General features: G+C 49.6%; 1 protein-coding gene across 3 annotated transcripts; it reads left to right on the plus strand.

Annotated features, from left to right (window-relative positions):
* The first annotated feature begins 16 nt into the window (after positions 1 to 16).
* On the plus strand, positions 17 to 27,242 carry ARHGAP4 (Rho GTPase activating protein 4). 3 transcript variants are annotated; one of them, XM_051967896.1, is made up of 23 exons: positions 17 to 334; positions 7,693 to 7,897; positions 8,039 to 8,201; positions 13,063 to 13,125; positions 13,469 to 13,657; positions 18,226 to 18,354; positions 18,523 to 18,708; positions 19,887 to 19,988; positions 20,159 to 20,350; positions 20,442 to 20,526; positions 20,701 to 20,728; positions 21,197 to 21,299; positions 21,940 to 22,000; positions 22,223 to 22,300; positions 22,383 to 22,517; positions 22,634 to 22,739; positions 22,998 to 23,228; positions 23,508 to 23,581; positions 23,763 to 24,009; positions 24,331 to 24,420; positions 24,810 to 24,962; positions 25,088 to 25,184; positions 26,840 to 27,242. In XM_051967896.1, the coding sequence occupies exons 1-23, from the start codon at positions 268 to 270 to the stop codon at positions 27,035 to 27,037; spliced, it is 2,982 nt and encodes a 993-aa protein (XP_051823856.1). In that variant the 5' UTR covers positions 17 to 267; the 3' UTR covers positions 27,038 to 27,242. The 3 variants fall into 3 exon arrangements, with proteins under 3 accessions (XP_051823856.1, XP_051823855.1, XP_051823857.1); XM_051967895.1 differs by having other exon boundaries at positions 18 to 334; positions 18,487 to 18,708; XM_051967897.1 differs by lacking the exons at positions 17 to 334; positions 7,693 to 7,897; positions 8,039 to 8,201; positions 13,063 to 13,125 and adding an exon at positions 13,263 to 13,371 and having other exon boundaries at positions 18,487 to 18,708.
* Positions 27,243 to 27,771: the final 529 nt, after the last annotated feature.

Raw genomic sequence — 27,771 nt, forward strand, 5'->3', positions numbered from 1 at the left:
CTACTGGGTGCCGAGCCCAGGGGAGGGGTCTAACCCGGGGCCGCGAGGGAGGGGTGCCCGTGCGGGGCGCACAGTCTGGCTGGTAGCGGTGGCGTTCCGGGGCCGGTGTGCCCCCCTCTCCCCGGCGGCAGCACGTAGAGAGCTCGAAGCCTTAGTTCCAGCCGTCGGAGAGACCTCGGCCGGCCGGGGAGCTCGACAGCCTCCGCTCCCGCCAACGCTACCCATCAGGAGGCGTCGCCGGCCATCGAAGTCTCCCCTGCCTCGGCCATGGCCTCTCACGGGAAACTGAGGAAGGAGCGGGGGTCGCTGACTGACTATGAGAATCAGGTCAAAGGTGAGAAGGGCAGGAGGCCGTCTATGTTGGCCGGTCACGGTCACGGTTAGGTTCGGGAACTCCGGACAAAGAGAGCCGCCTTTGGGCTTTGCTTTGCTCTCCCTTCCCTATTCTCCTTCCTCCCTGGGGCCCCTGAGGGCCTGCGGCCCTTCTCCCTCCCCGCAGTTTCCCCGGGCGTTCTCTCTCCGGGCCTGGTCTCCCTTTGGGGCCAATGGGACGGGCAGGAAGTATTTGAGGGTAGGCATCACAACGGAGGGGAGGAGGAAGGGACCGAGCATTTAATCAGCTGTGCCGGGCACTTTATACAAATACGTTCCCGTTGGTTCCTCACGACAATCCTGGAGAGATGGGTGCCATATATGACCCCCCGTTTAACAGTTGAGGAAACTGAGGCAAGCTGGGTTGCCCAGGCCCACAGCTTGGAAGTGTTGTCACATCAGATTTGAACCGAGTTCTTCCTGAGTCCCCCTTGCCACAGCCTCCCAACCCCCCAGTTTTGGGAGACCGGGCATCCTCCATCAAAGCTTGATCTTTAAGGGCAGAGTGAGAGGAACTCTTTTCTAGAACTAGTCTTCCGCTATGCAAATCACATGAATTTCTCCTTAGGCTCAAGTGAAGCCGGAGAGTCTAGCAGGAAAATAGGAGCAAGTTGGTCTGCTGGACGTATGGGATGAGGTGACCCAGGCATAGAGGAGGGCATCTGGTTCAGCTCCTACCGGATCGGGAATCAACAACCCTGGGGTCAGTCAGGTTCTGCTCAAGCAGTCAGAGGAGCCCCATTCTAGTAGTAGCCGGATGACCTTGGGCAAGTCAAGGCCTCAGTTTCCTCATCTGTAATTGGAGAAGGTTACATTATGATCCCCAGGGTCCCTTAAATCCTATGATCCTCTGACCTCAGATCTTGGATAATTCCAATTGAGCTAAAACTTGCCCACCTGCAGAGTGTACCTAGTCTGGCCCTCCAAGGCACAACCTCGCCTTCTCCCTTCTTTCTTCTCCAGCCTAAAATGCGTTGTTGAGTCAGCCCTGGCATAGTGTGACCTCGAGGTTACTTAACTGTTCTCCGCTCTGATTTCTCGGTATCTTTGCCGAAATGTGATCTTGTTATTCGTCCTACTGTCCGACCCCCAGCTTTCCCCAAAATGGCTTAAAAAAAAAAGGCCTTTTGTCATTGCACTCATTCTGAGCCTCCAGATACTGCTTATGGGCCTTTTTCTGCCCTGTGATTCTCAGTGGAGCAAGGGACTATGGGTATAACAGGTGAGTGGAAGAGCAGTGCTTGGTTACCCCCGAGACCCTTAGGCCAAGATTGTTCTTGTTCTTGGGTACCTTCTTCCCTTTCTGGGCCTATCTCCCCAGCTCTAATGCCCTCCAGCTGCCTGAAGCCTCCCTAAAACTTCCCGTGTCACTTTCCCTGACCCCCAACTCCCTTGCAGGCCGTGCACGGTCCTGGGGCCGTTGGTCTGGATGGCACGGTTTGGTTTGAATCCCAAATCTGCTGTCCTGCAGGTCCAGGCCACCTAAATGTAAAATCCTGGAACTGAAGGCCAAACCTTCACTGATAGTGTGCTGTGCTTCTCCTTGCTAAGGGGATTAAACAGTTTTAGCTTGTAAGTGTCCACAGAAAGTGTGTTTATGGTGTATCTACATGGAAAGCTTATCAGATATGTGTATATGACGTATTGTACTGTGTGTGTGTGTATGTGTGTGTGTGTGTGTGTGTGTGTGTGTGTGTGTGTGTGCACCACCATTTTTACCATTTTGTGATAATCCCATACTGTCTCACAAAGGAGCAAGAGTCTCAAAATGAAGTCACTTTTTCTCTTAAAAAAAAAAAAGTGTCCATTTCTTTAGGGCCTAGGAGAAGGTGGATGTGGGTAATTAAGTAGAGTTGAGAAACTCCTCAGGGTCCTGGGAACACAGAGGGTGGTAAGCTTTGGCACGGCCTTCTACCAGCGTGTAAGCGAGTGCGCAGGTGTGTGTATCCACCGAGGAATACCGAATAGCAAATTCCAGAATCGGGGTCCAGTAGAGTAGGTACCTTCCAGAATCCAAGAGGCAGGAGGGATCTCAAAGGGCTCCCGGTCCAGCTCACGCCCGAGCAGCGCCCCCCGCCACAAATACCTTGTCTGATAAAACCTTTCTTAGAACATGGTTCTGTCGATGGAGGAGAGGAAATGTGTTTATTTTACAACTTTAGAGCTGGGCGGGACCTCAGAAACCACCTCCTCACCCATTCTTGTAAGTGGAGAAACTGAGGCTCAGGAAGAACAGTGACTTGGCTAAGCTCCTTCGGGTGATAAACATCAGTTATTGTTTGAACCCTTGTCTTCAGACCCCACAATCCATGTAACCCCCCCCCCATCCATGCTCTCCCTTTGCTGGAGGTGTGATTCAGGATCCATAGCCATTCTAGCTAGGGCGACACTCCAATTGGGGGTTTTACTTGAGCTAACAAATGACTCTCTGGCTTTGAAGCTTGGAATTGGAAATCTGACTTTTGCTACCATTCTTCCTAGTTGACCATTTGCCAGCCTTTTCTCCGTTAGGTGGGAGGCGAAGGAGAGTTTTAGGAGCGCTGGTGGCAGTTGGGGGCCCAGGGTGTTCTGCTGTGGGGAGAGGGGGGAGACGAAGAGCAGCTTCAGGACAAGGGGGGGGGGAGGAGAGCCCTGGCTGGCACCCGAGGGGAAGGAAATAGTAATGTCTAGGGAGGCAGCCCTGGGGCTTTCCAAAGCTTAGGGACAGGAAACGAAGGAGGAAGGGAGTTTGGCTGGGACTGGAGGTCCAAGGAGGTCTCTAGCTAGGCTTCTTGCCCAGTGTGGTCACTCTTGCCTTCCTGTAGGGCTGAACAAGAGTCTCTAAGTTCTGCTCTTGAGTGTGGTGACCCAAGGGGGAGAGGAGGCCAGTCCCCACTAAGTCTTTATGGAGACATTCGATAAAATCTCCCCGAATCTAAATTTGAGCACACTCTTAGGGCTTAGGGTTTAGTAGGAAGCCATTTAGCATAATGGCAGAAGTAGGGGACTTGACTAGAGCATTGGGTTTGAATCCTCCCTCTTTACTTACGAGCTCGAATTGTTGCACTGAGCAAATCGTGGACCCCCCAGTGAGCTTTAGTTTCCTGGCCTGGAAGACAGAGGTGATGTGCCTCACAAGCTTGTCCTGAGAGTCAAATGAGATGCTGTCTGTCAAAGATGATTAGTTGGAGGGAGAGTACAGGGAAAAAAATGGAGTACCTGAAGCATCGCCTGGCTTTCAGAGCCCTTCGTATAACCTGTGCCATCCTTCCCCCATACTCTGCTATTTGGGGATTCTGGCCTAGTCCACAAGCTCAACCCTCCATCTCTCAGCCCTGGGTGTTCCCTCTGGCTAGCTCCCAGGCCTGGGATGCTCTCCCTCCTAGCCCTGGCTCCCCACCGACCTCCCAGGCTTCCCTCTAGTCCCTGCTGAAGTCCCAACCCCTCAAGGAGTCTTCCCTACCCCTCTTCATTCCAGGGCCTTTCCCCTGGTCGGTAATCTCCAATTGCCGCTCCAGAAGAACTCGTTTGGCATAGATTGGTTTGATTGTTGTCTCCCCCGTCAGACCGTAGACTCCTTGAGGGCTAGGATTGGGTTTCGCCCCTTTTTGTATCCCCAGAATTTAGCACGGTGCCTGACTCACCGTAGACAGTCACTAAACGCTTATCCACCGATTCTCAGGCGGCTCTCGGAATTGTTCTTCCTGAAGTTGGAGTAAGGATGCTAGGGACTTGATAGGATTTGACTCCTGCTCATGGAAGAGATGGCGATAACAGAGATGATCCCCAGTTAGCGCTATCTTTGAGACTTCTCCAACAGGGAAGGACACGTTAGGAGAACAGTCGGGTTTGGCCCCGAATTGGAAGTTCCCACGGGCCCTCCAAATCGGGGACTGTTGAGTTTTCAGCGTGCACCTTGGGAATCTGCAACTCCTGCGAATCAGGGTTTGATTTATAGTTTTGTTGATGGGCTAGACTAAAAAAATGTTATGCAGAATAAACTTGCAAGTGTTTCCTACCTAGAGACAGTGGTTAAACATTTACCAGCATACCCCAGGTTAGAGAGAAAGTGCTTTGTAACCCTTTGAGAGCCGGAGAAATGAGAACTCTCTCTGCCAAATGGGACAAGAGCTTGGGAGATTGTCCGCCAGGGGAGACTACAGAAGGCCTAAGTCAAAATTGGGGACGTCCGTGCTTTTAACCGAAGAGCCAGCCAAGGTAAGAAAGAGGAGAATGGTGTCAGGGAATTGGAATAAAACTTGACCCGCATTGGTTGGGCAACTGCTGTGATCGGGTCCCTAACGGCGTCGCTTGTTGTTCAGTTTCAGCTGTGTCTGGTCTGAGTCCATTTGGGGTTTTCTTGGCAGAGAGACTGGAGTAGTCTTGTCTTTTCCTTCTCCAGATCATTTTTCATATGGGTAAACCAAGGCACTCAGTCACACAGCTACTAAGTGGCTGAAGTTGGATTTGAACTCAAGGAGTGAGAGGAGTCTCTTGCGTTCAGTCTCACCGCAGAGACAATATAGTTGGACTCTCGGGAGCCAATCCACTGAGCTGGTTTAAGGATCCTAATATCCAGAGTGAGGGGGTGAGACAAGGCGGGTCAGGGCAGCCTTTCTGGAGTAGGTGGTGTTGGAGTCATCCTTTAAGGGGTGGCTTTGTAGGGGAGGGTGTCACGTGCTTAGGGAAGAGTATTTTTTTTTTTTTGAAGTTGAATTTTTTTTTTCACTTAACAGCATTTGATTTTTCCCAATTGCACGGAAAGATCGTTTTCAACCATCACGTTTGTAAAATTTTGAATTCCCCAAGACGGCAAGCGATCTGATACAGGTTAGACGTGTTTCGAGGTTTTTCAATTCTTTCCATATTAGTCACATTGAAAAAGAAAAATCAAAACCAAAGGGAAGCATCACAAGAAAAGGGAAAATTGTCTGCCCTGAGCTGCATTCGGTCTCCATAGTTCTCTCTCCAGATGCAGATGGCATTTTTCATCCTAGAGAAGAGTATTAACAAATGTATGGAGGCCGGAGAGTGCTGTGAGTGGGAAGATTTAGGCCTCCATCCATCCCTTAGGCCTGGGACTAGGAGTCAGGTGGGTTTGTGGGCCTCAGTTTCCTCATCTGCAAAATGATACTATGGTGTTATCTGACAGTTTCATAAACTTGAAAATACAACAAAAGTGAAACCTGTTATGCAATCCCATGAATTTTTATTAGTAATAAGAGCTGACATTTATATGGTGCTTTAGGGTTTGCAAGACATACGTTTCCATTTGTCCCGACGACACCCCCTCTGACTTAGGTACTATTATTCCTATTCCGTAAATAAGAACATTAAAGTTCAAAGAAATTACTGGACGTGTCCAAGGTCACACGGCACTGAGTATCAGAGACAGGATTCAAATTTCCCGATTCCTTTGGCCCCTTGCGTGAAAGATTCTTCCTAGACTGAAATTAATTTTTTCAACAATATTTTCTTTTTCCAAATATATGTGAATATCGTTTTCAGCATTCATTTTTGCAAGATTTTGTATTCCGAATATTTCTCTTTCCTTCTCCTCAAGATAACAAGCGATAATACGCAATCCCTTTGAACGTATTTCCATATTTGTCATGTTGTGCAAGAAAAAGCAGAACAAAGGGGGCAAACCACGAGAAAGAAAAAGCAAATGAATAAACAACAAAAAAAAGTGAAAATCTTATGCTTCGATTCACCACATTCAGTTTCCATGGTTCTCCCTCTGGATGCGGATGGAACGCTCCAACCCAAGCTAGACTGAAATTCTTCCAACACAGGGACTGAATTTTTTTTCTTCTTTGAGTCTTCTACCAGGTTCTGCTTAGGATACTACACACATACTGGGCACTCGGTACTTGGGTACGCCCATCTCGGGCCTCCCTATTCCCACGATCCTCTCCCACACCTGGCTGACTCCTGTTCCTTAGGCCTCGACTCCCTGGAACTGTACGGTCAGTTTGTGAGCAGCAGGTCCTCCCTGTATGGCCCGGTTTCCTGGGTGCCCTGTTACGAATCTTGATGGTTTTGAGAGATGTATGGACAAGCTGGGCACCGAGCACTGATTATATATTTTGAGGTCATAGGTTACTTTGGCAGAAGATGGTCTATAAAGAAAGCTTGTAAGCCCGGGACCAAAATAATTCGAGAAAGTGCCGTGGGAGTCACTAGATTACTGCAGCAAAGATGAGAAAAGACAGTTGGACAGTTAGGGGAGCGGCACCTCTGGGATCTGAAAAACCCCCATCAAATTGTTGGCCCTCTAAAGAAGTGTGACTGTTTTCTTTTTCCTCACTGGGGCATCTAGAATACCTTAGTAGAAAATTTGGGTTGATACTGTGTGATCCCATCTGTAGAATTGATGCAGTTCGCAGTTTCCAGACGATTTCTTTGTCACCCGCTGGCCTTTGGGTGTCTGTGGCGTCCATAAAACTCCCTCCAAATTCCCATTTAATTTTTTATGCCACCCCATGATCTATCATCACCACGATGGAGAACATCAAGATGTGGAAGGGATCATTGTATAAGGGAAGAAGAGTAGATGCTGAGTGTGTTAATATGTGTGGGGAGGGGGTGTCAATGGACCAAGCCCTGTCAACTCATCCTGTCCCCTTATGTATAGTTTGTATATATATACAGTTGGGAGTGTATAGTTGAGCTCATTGGAGCTCAAAGATCACAGAAGCATCATGGTGTGCAGTGGATGCTAATGGGTGCTGCAGCGGATAGAGGCCACGGGGCCTATAGTCAGAAAGCCCTGAATTCAAATCCAGCCTCAGATATTTCCTATCTGTATGACCTTGGCAAGTTACTTTTCTTTGGGTCTCAGTTTCCTATAAAATGAGGGGATTGCCACTTTAAAAAAAATGAGTCATTTAACTAAAGTACATTTTTATTGATATCTTTTATTTTTATGTAGACTCGTGGTTCTGTGTGTGAACTTGGCCAAATCATTTAGCTTTTTAATCTGCCCAGGGAGGGGGTTGGAGTAGAGGCCTCTGGAGTTCTGGGTTTATGTGTGTATATTTTTGTGCACATGAGTATGTGTATGTGTGTGTGTGTGTTTATTTTGTGTGTATATATGAATGTTTACGTGTGAGCCTATGAAATGAGTCCCCACACGAGGAATATTGATGGAAACTAAGTCAACTCCTGCCGTCGTCTGTTCTGAGCTACTCTGTTTTCTTGTCAGTTATGTGGGCTAAAGCCAGGAGGCCCAAGCCGTCCACGGTCTTCCCTTGCCCCCTGTTCCTCCCTCCCATCCCTATGTGTGTCCTTAGCTCTCCAGGGGGCTGACCACCCTCCTTACTGTCCCCCCCTCTACAGAGATCCGATGGCAGCTGACAGAGCAGATCCGGTGCCTGGAAGGCCAGGGGGAGCTTCGGAGGGAGCTGCTTCAGGACCTGGGGGAGTTCATGCGGCGCAGGGCTGAGGTGGAACTTGAGTATTCCAAGGGGCTTGAGAAGCTCAGTGAGAGGTTCCTGGCCCGAGGAGGCCGGATCAGTGGCAAAGACCGAGACCAGAACTTCCGGTATCGGGGGCTAGGGCCTCATCTGAGGACTGACCAGGGAATGGGCCTGGCCTTAACTGGGTGAAACCAAGGGCCTGTGGGTGGCGATGGGGGGCCTCGGGTCCTCAGTGCCCCTGGCCCATCCCTTATGTCACCCCTCAGGAAGGAGCCGTCCCTTCTGTCTCCCCTGCACTGCTGGTATGTGCTGCTGCAGCAGACTCGGCAGGAGAGCCGGGATCACGGGGCCCTCAGCGAGGTGCTGGCCGGGCCCCTGGCCCAACAACTCAGTCACATTGGAGAGGACGTGGGGCGGCTGGTGAAGAAGGTGACCGCCCGGGCTCAGGCGGAGGGGGACGAGGGACCCGGGACGAGGATGCTCAGCGTGTGTCTGATGAGCGGAGTGGAGACCAGAAGGAAGTGGCCCAGAAAAGGGGACCTAGACAGACAGGTTCTGGGAGCCAGGGTGGGGAGAGGGACTGTGAACAGAATTGATGTGGAGGCCTGCTTGGGAGAGCTCCAGGAGACTGGCCTCCAGAAAGGACAGGATCCCTCAGCTGGGCCTAGACAGACAAGGGGGCAAGCATGAGCCCAGGTACTGTAGCAGCAGAGAACTTGGTTTGTATGTATCTATGTTTTAGTGTGTAGTATGTATATTTAAGTGTATTAGGTATATATATGCTTATGTATTTAAGCGTATATGTACATTTAATATTTGTGTCTATGTGTATTTATGTGTATATTTTGTGTATATGAGTATTTTTCGTGTGTCTGTGTTTATTTTGTGTGTATAGATGGGTGTTTATATGTATATATTTGTGTTTGAATGTGTATGTTTACATTTATTTTGTGAGTGTGTGTACATTTAGTTTTGTGTTTATATATGAATGTTTATATTTTTATATATTTGTGTTTGAGTGTATGTATATTTATTTTTGTAGGTTTCTGTGTGTATATTTTTGTGTAAGTGAGTGTTTCTGTACATTGTGTTTATATGAATGCTTAGTTTTTGTATATGAATGTGTATGTTTTAGTGTGTATGTACATTTATTTTTGTGTGTATATATGAGTGTGTGTACATTTTGTGTATATGAGTGTGTGTGTATATGTGTGTATGTTTTCGTGTGTATGTATGTTTATTTTTGTGGGTATACATGAATGTTTATATTTTTGTGTATTGTGTATATTTTAGTGTATGTGTATATTTATTCTTGTGTGTACATATATTCGTGGGTACGTTTTAGTGTGTGTACATTTATTTGTGTGTGTATATGTGTGTATGCTTTAGTGTGTATGTTTATTTTTGTGGGTGTACATGAATGTTTCTATATTTTTGTGTATTGTGTATATTTTAGTGTATGTATACATTTATTCTTGTGTGTACATATATTCGTGTGTATGTTTTAGTGTGTGTACCTTTATTTTTGTGTGTATATGAGTGTGTGTACATTTTGTGTATGTTTTAGTGTGTATGTAGGTTTATTTTTGTGGGTATACATGAATGTTTCTATATTTTTGTGTATTGTGTATATTTTAGTGTATATGTACATTTATTCTTGTGTGTATACATTTATTCTTGTGTGTGTACATATATTCGTGAGTACGTTTTAGTGTGTGTACATTTATTTTTGTGTGTATATGTGTGTATGCTTTAGTGTGTATGTATGTTTATTTTTGTGGGTGTACATGAATGTTTCTATATTTTTGTGTATTGTGTCTATTTTAGTGTATGTGTACATTTATTCTTGTGTGTGTACATATATTCGTGGATACGTTTTAGTGTGTGTACATTTATTTTTGTGTGTATATGTGTGTGTGCTTCAGTGTGTATGTATGTTTATTTTTGTGGGTGTATATGAATGTTTCTTTATTTTTGTGTATTGTGTATATTTTAGTGCATGTATACATTTATTCTTGTGTGTACATATATTCGTGTGTATGTTTTAGTGTGTGTACCTTTATTTTTGTGTGTATATGAGTGTGTGTACATTTTGTGTATGTTTTAGTGTGTATGTATGTTTATTTTTGTGGGTATACATGAATGTTTCTATATTTTTGTGTATTGTGTATATTTAAGTGTATATGTACATTTATTCTTGTGTGTGTACATATATTCGTGGGTACGTTTTAGTATGTGTACATTTATTTTTGTGTGTATATGTGTGTATGCTTCAGTGTGTATGTATGTTTATTTTTGTGGGTGTATGTGAATGTTTCTATATTTTTGTGTATTGTGTATATTTTAGTGTATGTATACATTTATTCTTGTGTGTACATATATTCGTGTATATGTTTTAGTGTGTGTACATTTATTTTTGTGTGTATGTGAATGTGTGTATGTTTTAGTGTGTATGTATGTTTATTTTTGTGGGTATACATGAATGTTTCTATATTTTTGTGTATTGTGTATATTTTAGTGCATGTGTACATTTATTCTTGTGTGTGTACATATATTCGTGGATACGTTTTAGTGTGTGTACATTTATTTTTGTGTGTATATGTGTGTATGCTTTAGTGTGTATGTATGTTTATTTTTGTGGGTGTACATGAATGTTTCTATATTTTTGTGTATTGTGTCTATTTTAGTGTATGTGTACATTTATTCTTGTGTGTGTACATATATTCGTGGATACGTTTTAGTGTGTGTACATTTATTTTTGTGTGTATATGTGTGTGTGCTTCAGTGTGTATGTATGTTTATTTTTGTGGGTGTATATGAATGTTTCTTTATTTTTGTGTATTGTGTATATTTTAGTGCATGTATACATTTATTCTTGTGTGTACATATATTCGTGTGTATGTTTTAGTGTGTGTACCTTTATTTTTGTGTGTATATGAGTGTGTGTACATTTTGTGTATGTTTTAGTGTGTATGTATGTTTATTTTTGTGGGTATACATGAATGTTTCTATATTTTTGTGTATTGTGTATATTTAAGTGTATATGTACATTTATTCTTGTGTGTGTACATATATTCGTGGGTACGTTTTAGTATGTGTACATTTATTTTTGTGTGTATATGTGTGTATGCTTCAGTGTGTATGTATGTTTATTTTTGTGGGTGTATGTGAATGTTTCTATATTTTTGTGTATTGTGTATATTTTAGTGTATGTATACATTTATTCTTGTGTGTACATATATTCGTGTATATGTTTTAGTGTGTGTACATTTATTTTTGTGTGTATGTGAATGTGTGTATGTTTTAGTGTGTATGTATGTTTATTTTTGTGGGTATACATGAATGTTTCTATATTTTTGTGTATTGTGTATATTTTAGTGCATGTGTACATTTATTCTTGTGTGTGTACATATATTCGTGGATATGTTTTAGTGTGTGTACATTTATTTTTGTGTATATATGTGTGTATGCTTCAGTGTGTATGTATGTTTATTTTTGTGGGTGTATATGAATGTTTCTTTATTTTTGTGTATTGTGTATATTTTAGTGCATGTATACATTTATTCTTGTGTGTACATATATTCGTGTGTATGTTTTAGTGTGTATGTATGTTTGTTTTTGTGTGTATATGAGTGTGTGTACATTTTGTGTATGTTTTAGTGTGTATGTATGTTTATTTTTGTGGGTATATATGAATGTTTCTATATTTTTGTGTATTGTGTATATTTTAGTGTATATGTACATTTATTCTTGCATGTATACATTTATTCTTGTGTGTGTACATATATTCGTGGATATGTTTTAATATGTGTACATTTATTTTTGTGTGTATATGTGTATATGCTTCAGTGTGTATGTATGTTTATTTTTGTGGGTGTATGTGAATGTTTCTATATTTTTGTGTGTTGTGTATATTTTAGTGTATGTGTACATTTATTCTTGTGTGTACATATATTCGTGTATATGTTTTAGTGTGTGTACATTTATTTTTGTGTGTATGTGAATGTGTGTATGTTTTATTTTTGTGGGTATACATGAATGTTTCTATATTTTTGTGTATTGTGTCTATTTTAGTGTATGTGTACATTTATTCTTGTGTGTGTACATATATTTGTGGATATGTTTTAGTGTGTGTACATTTATTTTTGTGTGTATATGTGTGTATGCTTCAGTGTGTATGTATGTTTATTTTTGTGGGTGTATATGAATGTTTCTTTATTTTTGTGTATTGTGTATATTTTAGTGTATGTGTACATTTATTCTTGTGTGTACATATATTCGCGTGTATGTTTTAGTGTGTATACATTTATTTTTGTGTGTATGTGAATGTGTGTGTGTTTTATTTTTGTGGGTATATATGAATGTTTCTATATTTTTGTGTATTGTGTCTATTTTAGTGTATGTGTACATTTATTCTTGTGTGTGTACATATATTCGTGGATATGTTTTAGTGTGTGTACATTTATTTTTGTGTGTATATGTGTGTATGCTTTAGTGTGTATGTATGTTTATTTTTGTGGGTATACATGAATGTTTCTATATTTTTGTGTATTGTGTATATTTTAGTGTATGTGTACATTTATTTTTGTGTGTATATGAGTGTGTGTACATTTTGTGTATGTTTTAGTGTGTGTACATTTTGTGTATGTTTTAGTGTGTGTACATTTATTTTTGTGTGTATGTGAATGTGTGTATGTTTTAGTGTGTGTACATTTATTTTGTGTGTATACGTGTGTATGCTTTAGTGTGTATGTTTGTTTATTTTTGTGGGTGTACATGAATGTTTCTATATTTTTGTGTATTGTGTATATTTTAATGTATAGATACATTTATTCTTATGTGTACATATATTCCTGTGTACGTTTTAGTGTGTTATGTACATTTATTTGTGTGTGTGTATATATGAGTGTTTGTGTATACATTTGTGTCTAAGTGTGTTTTAGTATGTTTGTGTATTGTTTTTTGTACGTTTAAGTGTGTTTGTATGTGTTTAAGTGTATGTGTACATTTATTTTTATAAGTGTGTTTTTGTGTGCATACATATTTGTATGTATGAGTGTGTATGTTGTGTGTGTGAGTGTGAGCATAGCGAGGCGTGTTTGAGGATTCTGAAAAAACACAAATTAGGCCGAGCGGAGCATAGGGTGGGCACAGTGGGAGCTATAGGTGATGGGACTAGCCCCCAAAGTGTGATCTTTATTTGGCAGGATAAAGGAGCTAGGTGGGCACTGCCCCGGGGAGCAGGACAGCCCTGTGGTCAGTGATGCCCACTTCCCTTCTTCCTCCTTAGAGTAAAGATCTGGAACAGCAGTTACAGGAAGAGCTGCTCAAAGTGGTGTCAGAGCTACAGATGGTGAGAGGGTTGGCCTGGGGGCAGGGCGTTACAATGGGGGAGAGGGCCTTCATTTTCCCGTCGCTAAGGACTCTTCCATCTCCAAGGCTTAGGAAGCTAGCCCTCTGTGACATGGTTGCCTACTAGTCTAATGTGAGCAGTACCTGCCAGGATCAGTTCTCTGCACTGGTCCTGTAGGGAGTGGTCTTGTTTTACTGGCCCTCCTGGTTGGCCCTCCCAGACCCCCAGAAAAGAAAGACTAAGGGGGTATAACTTCTAGATGGACAAACCCCTTATGGATGGAGGTGCCAGAAAGCTGAGCGGTCAGTGTCACGACTTTACTTTTACTTCTGCTTTTCCGCAGGCCATGAAAACCTACCAGACGTATAGAGCAGAGAGCGTGAACTCTGAGGGAAAACTGAGAGAGGCCGAGCGGCAAGAGGAGAAGCGAGCCGGTCGCGGGGAGTTCGGCACCTCACAAGTCGGGGATGGCCACGGCAGGGGTCCTTCCCGAAGAACCTCCCTCAAGAAGGGCGGGCGCCTAGTAGAGAAGGTAGCAAAAGGGGCAAGGGGCAAGGGGCCAGGGCAGTCCGGTGGGAAGCTCTTTGGGGCAGGGGAAGCTCACTTTTATGGGGGCAATCTGCTCTAGTAGAGAAGGGGAGGGAGGGGCTTAGGGGGCCTTGACAGTTCAACAGTTGGTCTTGGGGGTAAGAGATGAGAGCAGTTCATTGGTAGATCTTGGCTTCAGGAGGCCGGAACAGCCACGTGGTTAGATATTAGGGACAGGGGAAGGGGAAGCTCACTCATTTTGGGGGGGGGCAGTCTCGCCTAGTAGAAAAGGGAAAACAGAGGGGGTTAGGGGGCCTAGGCTGCCCAGTGGGAGGTTGCCTAGTAGAGAAGGTAGCAAAAGGGGCAAGGGGCAAGGGGCCAGGGCAGTCTGGTGGGAAGCTCTTTGGGGCAGGGGAAACTCACTTTTATGGGGGCAATCTGCTCTAGTAGAGAAGGGGAGGGAGGGGCCTAGGGGGCCTTGACAGTTCAACAGTTGGGTCTTGGGGGTAAGAGATGAGAGCAGTTCATTGGTAGATCTTGGCTTCAGGAGGCCGGAACAGCCACGTGGTTAGATATTAGGGACAGGGGAAGGGGAAGCTCACTCATTTTGGGGTGGGGGGCAGTCTCGCCTAGTAGAAAAGGGAAAACAGAGGGGGTTAGGGGGCCTAGGCTGCCCAGTGGGCAAGTCTTGGGAGCAAGGGTCAAGGGCAGCTCATTGTCAGGTCTTAGCAGCAGGGGGCCAGGGCAGCTCAGTGGGCAGGTGTTTGTGGCAGGGGAAGCTCACTCAGTTTTGGGGGGCAGTCTGGCCTAGTTGAGAAGGGAAATAGAGGGATTTAGGGGGCCTTGGCTGATCTGTGGACAGGTTTTGGGGTCAGGGGGCCAGGACAACTCGTTAATCTTAGCAGCAGGGGGCCAGGGCAGCTTAGTGGACAAGTATTGGGAGCAGGGGGAGCTCACTGACTTCTTGGGGGGCAGTCAGGCCTAGTAGAGAAGGGGAAATGGAGGGGGTTAGGGGCCTGGGCAGCTTAGTGGACAAGTATTGGGAGCAGGGGGAGCTCACTGACTTCTTGGGGGGCAGTCAGGCCTAGTAGAGAAGGGGAAATGGAGGGGGTTAGGGGCCTGGGCAGCTTAGTGGACAAGTATTGGGAGCAGGGGGAGCTCACTGACTTCTTGGGGGGCAGTCAGGCCTAGTAGAGAAGGGGAAATGGAGGGGGTTAGGGGCCTGGGCTGCATAGTAGGCAGAACTTGGGAAGAAGTTTCAAGGGCAACTCATTGTCAGGCTTTAGCAGCAAGGGGCCAGGGTAACTCATTAGTATTAGCAGAAGATCAAGGTAGCTCAATGGGCAGGTGTTGGGAGTAGGGGAAGCTCACTCAATTTTTTGGGGGGGACAGCCTGGCTTAGTAGCAAATGGGGGTTAGGTAGCCTGGCCTGCCCACTGGGCAGGTAATAAAGGCAGGATGTCAAGGCAGCTGATTGTTAGGTCTCAGCAGTAATAAAGGCAGGATGCCAAGGCAGCTGATTGTTAGATCTCAGCAGTGGGAGACCAGGGTAGCTCAATGGGCAGGTATTGGTGATTGGGAGCTCATTCACTTTTTGGGGGGCAGCATGGCCCAGTGGACAAGGGGAAAGTGAGTAGGGGCCTGGGTGGCCCAGAAGGCAGGTCTTGTGGTCAGGGGGCCCCCGGGCAACTCATTAGTCTTAGCAAGTGGGCAAGTATTGGAAACAGGTGGAGGTTACTCAGTTTTTCAGGGCAGTCCGGCCTAGTAGAGAGGGAGAAAAGGAGGGGTTTAGGGAGCCTGGGCTGCCCAGTGGGCAGATGTTGGGGCCAGGATGCCAAGGCAACTGATTGTTAGGTCTCAGCAGCAGGGAGCCGGGGCAGCTGAGTGGGCAGGTATTGGAGATGGGAGCTCAACCCAGGGAGTAGGGGCCTGGGTGGCTCAGAAGGCAGGTCTTGTGGTCAGAGGGCCAGGGCAACTCATTAATCTTAGCAGCAAGTAGGCAAGTATTGGGAACAGGTGGAGGTTACTCAGTTTTTCAGGGCAATCTGGCCTAGTAGAGAGGGAGAAAAGGAGAGGTTTGGGAGCTTGGGCTGCCCAGTGGGCAAGTGTTGGGGCCAGGATGCCAAGGCAACTGATTGTTAGGTCTCAGCAGCAGGGAGCCGGGGCAGCTGAGTGGGCAGGTATTGGAGATAGGGAGCTCACACATTTTGTGGGGAAAACCTGGCCTAATAGAAAAGGGGAAATGGAGAGAGTTAGAGGTTCTGGGCTGCCCAGTGGGCAAGTCTTGGGAGCAAGGGTCAAAGGCAGCTCAGTGTCAGGCCTTAGCAGTAGGGGGCCAGGGCAGCTGAGTGGACAGGTCTTGGGAACAGGGGGAGCTCTCTCACTTTTTCAGGGGCATTGTGGCCTAGTAGAAAGGGGAAAAGGAGGGGTTGAAGTGGCCTGGGCGAGCTCACTCACTTTTTGAGGGGGCAGCCTGACCTAATACAGAAGGGGAGATGGAGGGGGGGTTAGGGGGCTTGGGCTGCCCAAGGGCCCCGGGGCAGCTTAATGTCAGGTCACAGTAGCAGGGGGCCAAGCTTCTCAGTAGGCAGGTGTTGGTGACAGGGGGGCTCACTCACTTTTTGGGGGGCAGGCTGGCCTGGTAGTGAAGGGGAAAGGGAGGGGTTTGAAGCTGCCTGGGTTGCCCAGTGGGAAGGTTTTGGGTGTAGGGACCAGGGCATCTCACAGAACAGGTGTTGGGGCCAGGGGTTCCACACTCCATTTTGGGGGGCTGCCTGTCCTTGTAGAGAAGGGAAGATGAAGGGTGTTTTGGGTCCTGGGCTTTCCAGTGGGTAGGTCTTATGGGCAGGGAGCCAGGGCAGCTCAGTGTCAAGTCTTAGTAGCAGGGGGTCAGGGCAACCCACTTGTCTCAGCAGCAGGGTAGGTGTTGGGGACAAGGGGTGGCTCACTTTGGGGGCACAGCCTGGCCCAATAAAGGTGGGGAGTTGGAGTGTTAGGGAACTTGGGCTGCCCATTGGACCAAGGCTAGGGCAGCTCATTGTCAAGTCTTAGCAGCAGGGGCCCAGGGCAGCTCAGTGGGCAGGTGTTGGGGGCAGAGGGAGCTCCCTCACTTTTTGAGGGACAGCCTTGTCTATTAGAGAAGGCGAGATGGAGGGGCAGAGGGGGCCTGTGCTGCCCAATGGGCATGTCTTGGTAGGGACCCAGGGCATCTCATTGTCAGGTATTGGCAGCAGGGCGCTAGGGAAACTCCTTAGTCTTAGCATGAGGGGCCAGGTGAATTCTAAGAGAAAAAGAGACACAGAAGCCTTTAGGGTGCCTGGGCCACACAGTGGGCAGTCTTGGGGGCAGGGGGAGCTCACTCACTTTGGGGTGGTAAGCCTGGTCTAGTAGAAAAGGAGAAATTAAGGGGGTTTGGGGGCCTTGTTTGCCCAATGGACGGGGGCCAAGGCAGCTCGATGTCCGGTCTTAGCAGAAGCGGGACAGAGCAACGTGTTAGTCTTAGCAGCAGGCCAGGGCCATGGTGTGAGCAGATGTTGGGGGGGCAGGGGAAGCTCACTCCCTTTTTGGGGCTGGCCTGGCCTGGTAGAGAAGGGAGAATGGAGGGGATTAAGGGACCTGGGCTGCCCACTGCACAGGTCTTAGAGCTAGGGGTCCGGGGCCGCTCATTGTTAGGTCTTCCCAGCAGGGGGCCGGGGCCGCTCTGTGGGCAGATGTTGGGGGCAGGGGAAGCTCACTCACTTTTTGGGGGGCATCCTGAGTTAGTAGAGAAGAGGGATCAACGGGGGCTAGGGAGCCTGGGCAGTTCAATGGGCAGGTCTTGGGGTGAGGGTGGGGTGGTGCTCGTTTACCTTCATGGGAAGTAGCCTTTCCTAGTGGATGACAGTGAAGGGATCCTGTGAGGGGTTTGTGGGCGCCTTTGAGTTTAGGCGGAGTAGGAGTCACTCCCTGACTGCAGCTCGGGTGACCTAAGTCATTGTTTGCTCGCTCTGCGCTTCTGTGTGATTGCCTGTGCCTTGCTTCTTTGCCTCTCCCCCTCCCGTCTGTCCCTCCCTCCGGTCCTGGCCAATGTGGGGTCAGGAGAGGCGTCCCCTCAGCCAGAAATTCATCCCTCTAGCCCAGCCTAGTCGGGGGAAATCCTGGACATCTGGGAGTCAGGAGATCAGTAGTGGAATTCTGATAGGACCCTTCCCAACTGTGTACCTAGAGAACCTTCCCCTCTCGGAGATTCCGTTGCCCGCCTCAGCCCGTGGGGGTTGGACTGTTTTCTTCAGGGTTCTATCTCCATGGCTCCTGGGCTTCTGTGACACCCACTATGTTCTGTCCTAACTACTGTTCTTCTGTGGTGGCTAGCCATGGCAGACTGAAGCCCGTGCTCCTCTTTCTGGTGGACACTCTTAACTTCTCCCAAAAAGGAAACAGCTAGAGATGGATGAGGAAGTGGCCGAGGGGGCACAGTGCCAGGAAGATGAGCACGTACCCCCAGCCCTCCCTCTGCGCCCTTTTGTCCCCTACCCTGAGGGATCGCCGAGGTCCCCCGTGCCGATGCGGGTCTCCTCTGTGTTTCTCGAGCAGCGCCAAGCCAAGTTCTTAGAACATAAACTGAAGTGTACCAAGGCCCGGAACGAGTATCTGCTCAGCTTGGCCAGCGCCAACGCGGCAGTCAGCAACTACTACCTTCGAGACACCGTTGCTATAGTGGAAGTAGGTGCTGGGGGCTGGGGGAGGGTGGTCTGGCTTGGGGGTTGGGGCAGGTGGGCCCGCTTTAGGGGTAGAGGGTGGGCCCGGCTTAGGGGCCTACCTGCTGAGGGGCTCCTCGCCTTCCGTCCCCTGCAGTGCAGTGATCTGGGATTCCACTTGGCTCTGGGCAAGGTTCTGCGTGGCTACACGGCGGCTGTGACCCGGGCCAAGACCTCCCCTGGTCAGGGCTCCAGCAGATTGGACGTAGCCCTGGACACCCTGGATCCAGAAGGAGACAAAAGCAAGGTGCTGGAGTTCCACGCCTCAGCCTTCTGCCCACCTCTCCGATTTGAATACCAGCCCTATGAAGGGGACGAGGTGAAGAAGGCTCTTGCCCCAGCCCCGAACTCTACCCTCTGGTCCCCATCTCGGCCCTTTACACTCTCACCCCCACCCCCTGTGATCCAAAAAGGGAGGGAGGGAGAAAACCTGCCTACCTTATCTGGGCCTTAGTTTCCTTATTAGTAAAATTCAGGGATATTAAAAGTCCCTTTCAGTGCTGAGGTTCTAGGAAACTGTTTTTATCCTGACCCAGAGGTCCTTATTGGGCCATGCCATTCTCTGCCTTAATAATGGGCTTTCTGCATTTTGGAAATGCTGCCACCAGATGGAAGTAGTAAGCCACTGTATAGGGAGGCCTTGATGGAGGCCACAATTGGTGGCTCTTTTCCCGAGTCTGATCCAACTTGACAGGGAATATTCCACATCTCTCTCAAATATGTAATCTCATTAATTCAGCCAAGTATGGCACAAATCCTTTGGAATGGCGCGTTCCCAAGGCGGGCACCTCTGGTGAACCCCGTGGGCCAAGTACCGAATCAGTACTTTCCAAAATAATTGGCTTTTGGGCCTACTCTGGTTTTCTCACTTAGAACAGAGCCCTGAAGGTTTACCATTGGGAGCAGGTGGCAAGCTGTTGATAAAAGTTAGTCTGATCACTGGGGAAAGATGGCCAGCTATAGGGTAACCCCCTGGGGTGGGATAGGGTGACCTCTAGTGGATGGGCACTCACATCTCATTCCCTCCTCCCTCCCCCTTCCTTCATCTCTCTCTCCCCCTTCTCCCTCCTTCCTTCCTCCCTTCTCTTGATCTTTTTCTCCCTCCTTTCCTCTGTCTCTCTCCCTCTTTTGACCTGGTCCTTGATTTGTGATCCTGTCCCACGAGCACACCAGGAAAAGTCACTTGTGATTAGGTCTCTTGCCTGCCCTTGAGTTTTCCTTTAGCAGCTGATAGGAACTGAGGCCCTGATTGGAATCACAGCCTTCTGAGTGCAGGCCGATTTCTGGTAGTTTTGCCTCCATTCCAGAAGCAGGAAGGTAGCATCTCATGATAGGCCACGGCTCTGGCTAATCAAATAGATGCTTTTGGATTCCCTTCCTGCCCTGGGGGGGGGATTAAAGTAGCCCCACCCCTTCTCTTCACGGGGCCCACGTTTCACCCGTTCCTTACTGGCCTTTTCCCTGTTGTTTCTTGCTGTCCCACTGTCAACCTCGCAGGTATCTGAGGTTCAAGTGCCCGTAGATCTGGAAGATGAAATCCTTCCCCGAGCCAAGAATATCCAAACCCGCCTGGATCAACAGAACATTGAGACTGGGGAGGTAGGCAACTCAGTAGCTCAGGAGCTGATGGGAAGGGAGAGAGCCAGGACCTCCCAGCAGGGGGCCAGCCCCTAAACCCTCTCTCTGCTTTGAGGAGCCTCGCTCTCTCAAGTCTCCTTCCTGTCACCTCATGTGGCCCTCAGAGCTGTTCTGTTGCTTCCCGCCCTCAGGTCAATAAGACACTGCAGGCCAGCCTGCAGTCCCTGCTGGATCAGGCCTCCTCCGATGATAGCGATATGCTAGATGCTTTTCAGGCCAGCCCTTCCACCGAATCGCTCAGGTCCACAGGCTCTGACCCTGGTTTTCGGCAGCTTGCCCGGAGACGCGGCCAGCAGCAGGAGATGGAAACCTTCTATATTCTGGTGAGGGCCAAAGGAGCAGAGGCCTAGGTAGCCCAGGGCTATCAGGGTCACAAGATTCATAACTAACCACTCCGTCTCTTGGGTCTCACAGAAACTGCAAGAATACCTGAGCTGCAGAAGCATCCTCGCCAAACTGCAAGCAAAACATGAGAAACTACAGGAGGCCATTTTGAGAGGTGGGCCTGTCCCCAGCTTCCCAGCCCCTATCCTACCCCGCTCCAGTTCTGCCCCTCAGCCTGAGCCCCTACTTCCCCTTCAGCCTGTGGCCCGCCCCAGCTCTCCAGTCCAAGTCAGTTCTAGTCCATTTGTTTCTGGCTCACTGCTAAGTCGCTTTTCTCTTGTCCTCACAGGCAACAAGGAAGCTTGTGATGAGTCTCGGTGAGTCTCCCGGAGGAATCCCCTGCCTTGTACTGAAAACCACAAGGGATCTTAGAGATCATCTAGTTCAAAGCCTCTATTTTACAGATGAGGAAATTGAGGCCCAAGGAATGTGGCAAATGAGTGGTAAAATCAGGATTCGAAGTAAGGTCCTATGACTCTCACTGTCCACGCCGCCTCTGAGGCTTCATCTTCCTATTCACCAATAGGCTAGTCCTGCCTTTGGCTCTGCCTGCCCTTGGGCCACTGATTTTCTCAGGCTTCCTGCCTGTAAAATGAAAGGGTTAAATTAGACTGTTTGGCAGAGGTGAAGGAGCCCTGAAACCTAGCTTTCTAGGTTCTAGAAAGTTCTAGAAAGGGAAAAAGCCCCAGGTATTGAGGGGGCACAGCCCCCCAGCCTCTGGCTCTCCCCAACCTCCCCTCCCTTTGGCCAGGCTGTGATTTTACTCTGCTCCTTGTTGATTTCAGGGCCCGCTGTACCATGACCAGGTCCCAGAGGAACCGTCGCCCTCGGCCTAGCTCCCAATACAACCACAAACTCTTTTCGGGAGACATGCAGAAGTTCATTCAGGTACGAGCTACAGAGAAGGGACGGGGTCTCCATTTGGACGTTCTGCCAGGAGTCAGGCCCAGGCCCAGGCCCAGGGGTCAGGCCTCCAAGTGTCTTTGGGTAGAGACACATCTATGCCACAGGTCACTGCAGAAAAAGCACCCACTGTACAAGTGGAAGGCCCAAGTGAGCAACAGGCATTTATTTAGTGCCCACTGTGTGCTGGGCCCCATGCTAAGTTCTGGGGATGGAAGGAAAAGTCCCTCGACCCCTGCTCTCAAGGACCTTGTGGTCCAGTGGGACAAATACCCTCTGTCCGTTCCCCTGTATGAAGTGGGAATGGGCAGAGTGGTCCAGCTGCGTGTGTAAATGCGTTTGTGACCCTCCTTAGAGGGGGTCTCTGCACCCACTAGATATGAACATCCCTTTTTTGGGGAGCTTAAACTGCCTGTCTGGATACTAGGGGTTGTCTTCTCTTCTTCCCAAAACCCATAGTCCACCAGGGGCCCGCTCTAAGGAGAGAGAGGCATAGGAAACAGTCACTTGTTGACAGTTGGGACTGTTGGAGGGACTAGGCTTTTCATCAGCCCCATCCAGGGAGGAAGTTCCATGGGCTGGTCATCTCTCATTAGTCCCCCGGCTTCTTTCTTTCCACCTCCAGAGTTCAGGTCAGGCTGTTCCACTGGTAGTTGAAAGCTGTATCCGCTTCATCAATCTGCACGGTAAGGCCTCCCGTGTCCCCACTCTCGCCCCTTGGTTCACCTGTCCTTTCTTTTCCCTCCCCCTCTCGGGACAAGGTGAACGCCCGTCTCAGACGCTGGGAGGGGGGAACGCTGGGACTCTGGGTGGCGGGGGCCTCAGGACTTGGGATTTGGGTGGAGACCACCTGGGGTCCCCTCCTCCCGTCTTAGCCACACTTAGCACGCCCCTTGCCTCGCCTCTAGGTCTTCAGCATGAGGGCATTTTCCGAGTACCTGGAGCACAACTCAGGGTTACAGAAATCCGGAATGCCTTTGAGAGAGGTGGGTAGGGAGGAAAGGAAGCAAGGGTGGGAGAAATGGCCGGGGCTGGGCATCCTTGGGCCAACCCTGAGATTGTCCCCAGGCGAGGACCCCTTGGTGGAGGGCTACTCGGCCCACGACCTGGACTCCGTGGCCGGTGTCCTGAAGCTCTATTTCCGTGGCCTGGAGACACCACTTTTCCCATCAGAGATGTTTGGGGAGATGCTGGCTGCTGTGGGTGAGTGTGTAGGTGGCGAGGCTGGGGAGGGAAGGAACTAGAGAGGAGGCTGGATGAGGGGAGGGGGAGCAGTCTGAGTAATGAGACACCCGGGATGGGGTTTTGGGGGCCTCCAGAGCTAGAGAGCCCTGGAGAAAGGGCAGAACATGTGAAGAGCATCCTGAGCCGCCTGCCAGGGCCGGTGCTGGTGGTTCTCCGATATCTCTTCACTTTCCTCAATCAGTGAGTAGCATCCCCCGAGCCCCATGGGTAACTTCTTTCCCACCCTCATCCAAGGCACGTCCGGGTCATCGGCAACATGGCGTCATCTAGTCAGGATGTGCCCTGAGTTTCTGAGACGGGGAGGTGGATGAATGGCCCTCTTTTCAGGAAGGCAGAAAGTGACCGGAGGGGAGCGGGGATGGTGGGGGCCCTCTCGGGCTTTCTGAATGACAAGCATCCGTCCACATTATGTTCTTCGTGTGTCTTCCCGGTGCTCAGTTTGGCCCAATATAGTGACGAAAACATGATGGATCCCTACAATTTGGCCGTGTGCTTCGGACCCACACTGGTGGTGGTTCCACCTGAGCAAGACCCCGTGGCGGTACAAGGCCGTGTAAACCAGCTAGTTCAGACACTTATCCTGCAACCCGAACTGGTCTTCCCAACCCCTGCTGCGCTGCCAGGGCCCCTCTATGAAAAGTGCATGACCCCACCGAATGATGATTTTGGGTAAGTCTGAGCCATGGGCCTATGCCACAGTCTCATCCCCTCCCCCCTTTGTTAGAAACTCAGGGAACGGAGGGCTGTCCCGTGGGTGATCTGCTGGGGACTGGAATATAAAGTCTCTCCTATCACCAAGATGTCCGCTGGCAGCTATCTGCCTACCTGTAGAGAAACATCCATGTGTGTGTCTCTCCCTCCACACATCCTCCACATGCAGCCTGGGCTAATAGAGGCAGGGGTGGCCCTCTCTCTGTCTTTGGTCTGACCTTCTGACCTTGGCCTCAGGGATACTCAACTGGATGCCACCGCAGAAGAGAGCGAACAGGACGTGCCCACAGAGACACCAACTAATAAAGAGGGTGAGACAGAGGGCCCTGGGACCTCTTCCCTTCCAAGTATCAGGAAATGGCCCCTCCAACTCCTATCTGCCCATCCTCCCCCCTGTTGTGGGCTGTGCCTTCCCCTGAATGTCCTCTGCCTCCCCCTACCCCACACGCTGCCTGATGGTTTCCCCAGAACGTCCTCTTTTCTTTCCCACAGAGACTCCTGTTCCACCCTTTGAGAGCCTTGGATCGCTCCCAGAGAGTTCTGCCTCGTCCTCAGAGAGCGAGGGCTCTGTGGAGGCTGTGGCTTGCTTTGACTATGTGGGCCGGACGGCCCAGGAACTCAGTTTCCAACGTGGAGACTTACTTTGGCTGCACACCCGGGCCTCAGGAGAGTGGTGGCGTGGGGAGCGGGCAGGCACCATGGGACTCATCCCCCACAAGTACATCAAGGTGTCTGAGAGGTGAGTGAGAGCGGCTCGGAGCCGCTGAGGAGGCTCGAGCAGCCAGCCTCGAGCCTGACTTCTGGCTCAGAATCTTCCGGTCCCTCTGGGGAGCTGGAGCCAGAGTTCTTCACCCGCTGTCGCCTTCCAGGCTGTCTTTTAAGAGAGGATCCCTTTGCTTGGAGGCCGAGTGATGACTGAGGCCACTCGGCCCCTCCTTCTCTTGGTCCCTTTCCCATCTTCACATCCCTGTTCTGCTACCCCGCCCCCCTCTCCCCCCAAGGCCTAGCTTTTTCTGGGGCCTGAATCCTCCCCCCAACCAATCCCCCCTTGTGTCCCTAGGCCAGAGAATCGAACAGTTTTGCAGGAGGGACAGGGAGAAGGTGAACTGATCTCCAAATTAGAGGATCTCACAGTGGAACCTGTGACTCGGTGAGTGGAGGGGGAGGGGCATGGCCTGCCCTGGGCTCCTTGGACAGGGCAGCGGTTGGGCCCCTCATCACACTGAGGGAAAAGGCAGTGCTCTGGTGCTGGGAGCAGGGGACAACCAGGCGGCTGGCTGAACTTGAGGAGAGCCTTGCTCCTGCTCTGGGCCTCCATTTCCCCATCTGTGAAATAAGCAATTTGAATCCTCAGGCCTAGCTGCTCAAATTCTGTGAGAAATCAGCAAAGCAGAGGCTAACCAGACCCCGGCTGGCAGGTGGGGGAGTCAGATCTTGGACAGATTTGGGTGGAAAGGCCACCCGGAAAAGGGAATGGTCCAGCCTGGGGGGCAGGGGATGTCAACAGGCTCTCACCTGGGGCTCCTCACTCTGTGCCAGCATGCGAACCAATTCAGAAGGTGGCTATGGCAAGGCTTGCGCCTCATCGAGCAGTGGCAGTCCAGTTGGCAAATTGACTTCACCTTTTCTGGATTCTACCAGCCACTCTTTGACTTTGACAACACCTTGCAGACCCGGAACATCTGGTGACAGGTCAGCCAGAGGGGCAGAAACTCCTTGGGGGAGGCCTCGGAGGGAAGAAGGCAAACTCTTTCCCTTTGGTACCGGGTTGGGGGGGCCTCAGGGTAACCGTGTCCACCCCCCTCTCTCCAATTCAGACCAGAGCGTCGCAATACCATGGAAATGCCAGGTCCCTCTGGATATAATTGGCGCATCCCTGCTATCCTCTCCGAGAAGAAACTGGAGGTTGATAAGGTGAGCCAGCCTGGCGTGGAGTGTGTGGGTGGGTGTTCTCTGGGGCCCGAAAGGACTCTCCCCATTCTCCCCTTTGCTCTCCTTCCTGATTCCTCCTTTCTTCCTATTCTCCTTTCCCAACTCTTTTCTTCTCCCCCTGATCTTCCCCCTCCATTCAGTAGATCACATCTTCACTGATTGCCTGTGCTGGGGAGTAAAGGAAGTCATAGGTGAAATCATAATCAAGGCCTGTCCCTGGGGAGCTCTCCATGTGGCAGGGTCATTGGCACCCCCTCAAACAGGAAAATAGCAAGATGACTAGGGTGCTAGGTGCCGGGTTATAGAACACAGTGCTTGAGTGGGAGGATACAGCCCTTCAGAATGGTCGGGAAAGGCTGACTGGGGGGCTCGCTGCTTGGATTGGGCCTTAAAGCAGGGGAGAGGGAGGAGGGAACGGGGGAGGGATTCAGGTAAGGGAGTAACTGGTGTGAGCGGGAATGAGCCTGAGATTATGAAGAGATTGGCGTGGCTGGAGTAGAGCTAGAGGGGAGAGGGCTGCGGGTGGAGGCCGTCGTTCCGCTGGTGGGCTGTGGAGTCATGATCTCATCCTGGAGATTCTGGAGCCAGGAGGTGACATGGCCAGAAATGGGCTTTAGGAAAATCACTTTGGCAGTTTATGGAGAGTAGATTACAGTGGAGACTTGATGGGGCAGAGAGAGACCCATTAGGAGTCTCTGGCACCGTCTAATTGAGAGATGATGAGGCTCTGGACTGGAGTGATGGCCTAAGAACAGAGATGGGGAGGGGAGAGACTTGACAGGATACGATTGGGGGGTGAGGGGAGGGCAGGGAGGAAGAAGGGCCAAAGATGACTCAGGTTAGAAGGCTAATGGGAAGATGGTGGTGCCGTTAACCGAATAACGGAATTAGAAGATAAAGTTTGGGGTGGGGGAAAGCTCACTTTGGGATGCTCAGTGGGGCTGGCTGGTCCAGCAGACTGCTAGAAACTTGGACCCAGTGCTTAGGCCCACATGGCCGCTGGGGTGCAGTTTAGATGTCCTTGGGCCTCCTGCTGAGAACTGTGATCATTGAAGCTGTGGGAGGGGATGAAGCTGCAGAAATAGAAAAGGGAAGCGACTGGGGGAAGGGTGAGGCCTCCCGAGAGAAAGAACCAAGGCAGGAGGGTGGGGAGCAGCAGAGTGGTTTTCAGAAACCAAAGAGGGAGAGTTTGTTTCTAGGGGGCGTGGGGGACAAGGAGGTAGGATATGGGCGTCAGCACCAGGTGCTTCAGAGAGCTCAACCAAGAGGCCTGAGAAAGCCTGCTGGGTGTGAAAGATCTCCGGGCCTCGGAGAGGCCTGGGGACCAACAGCAGACTTCGGGGTGGTGGGGAATGAAATGGAGGTGAAACACCTGGCCTGAAAGAGCTGAGAGTCGTGGGGAGAAGTCTGTCGTGGGTTGGGGAGACACAGCTAAACAGGAAGGAGGAGGAGGAGGAATGAAAGGGTCTGACTGCGTGGATGTAGGGCTGAAGCCAAAGGGGAGGGAGTACTGGCAAGAAGGAACTGGCCTTTCTCGGACACTAGTGGGGAGGTGGAGAACTGGGTGAGAAAGGAGAAAGGAGCCTTCGTTTTCTCCCTTTGCCCCCTCAATGACTGACCCCTGACACTTTCCCCAGAATGTCGCTCAGAAGATGGAGTCAGTCTTTAAAGAGCTCTTGGGGAAGGCCAATACCTGGCAGGTGATGAAGACCTCTGACACCCTCTTAAGCTTCCCTGAAGCCACCAGCTCCGCTCCTCACAGCAGGAGGCTCCCAGGACCCAGTAGAACTGGAAAGAACAAGGTTTTCTTCAGAGGTAGTGGGAGCCAAGACTGACCTTGCGCTCCAAACTGCCATCCACACCGGGCTGAGCACAGAACTCCTGCATGCGGCTGTTTCTTCATAGATTTTGGGACCTCCACTGCGTTTTTCCCTTAACTTTCTATCCAAACTCTCCTATCCGTACCCCTTTTCTTTTTCTTCAAACTTGCAAGAAACGTGAATAAAATGGAAGGTCCCACTGGGTTAATCCATCACTAAATGCCCATCTCCCCATTGGTACTTCATTGAAAGGCGCCGGATTGAAGCTGCCCTTACTCCAGCCAATAATAGCCCACACCTCTAGTGATTTCAGGCTTGAAAAGCACTTGACACATCTCTCCTTTGGTCCCATCCCCATCCTGTACATTCGACCCCCACAGAAGACATCGCCTCCCCATAGGTACTCTGGCATCCTGGCTCCCGAGACAGACTAAAGCAAACAAAAAATTATGGGACACTTGCTTCATTAGCCTGGGGTGAGGAGAGGAAGTAAGCAGCTGCGGCCTACTAGGTGTCAGACACTGGGCTAAGCACTTTACAGATGACTCATTTGATCCTTCTAACCCTAGGAAGTGGGTGCTGCTATTATCCCTATTTTACACTTGAGGAAACTGAGGTACACAAGTGCTTTGCCCAGCATCTCATAGCTAGTGAGTTTATATTTGAAGTCTGGTCTTCCTGATTTCAGGCCTAGTTCTCTGACCACCAATCCACCAGCTAGAAGCTCCAGGCTATGATTAGTTTACATA

This window comes from Antechinus flavipes, chromosome X (genome assembly GCF_016432865.1).
Source record: "Antechinus flavipes isolate AdamAnt ecotype Samford, QLD, Australia chromosome X, AdamAnt_v2, whole genome shotgun sequence".
In the NCBI taxonomy this organism is placed as follows: Eukaryota; Metazoa; Chordata; class Mammalia; order Dasyuromorphia; family Dasyuridae; genus Antechinus; species Antechinus flavipes.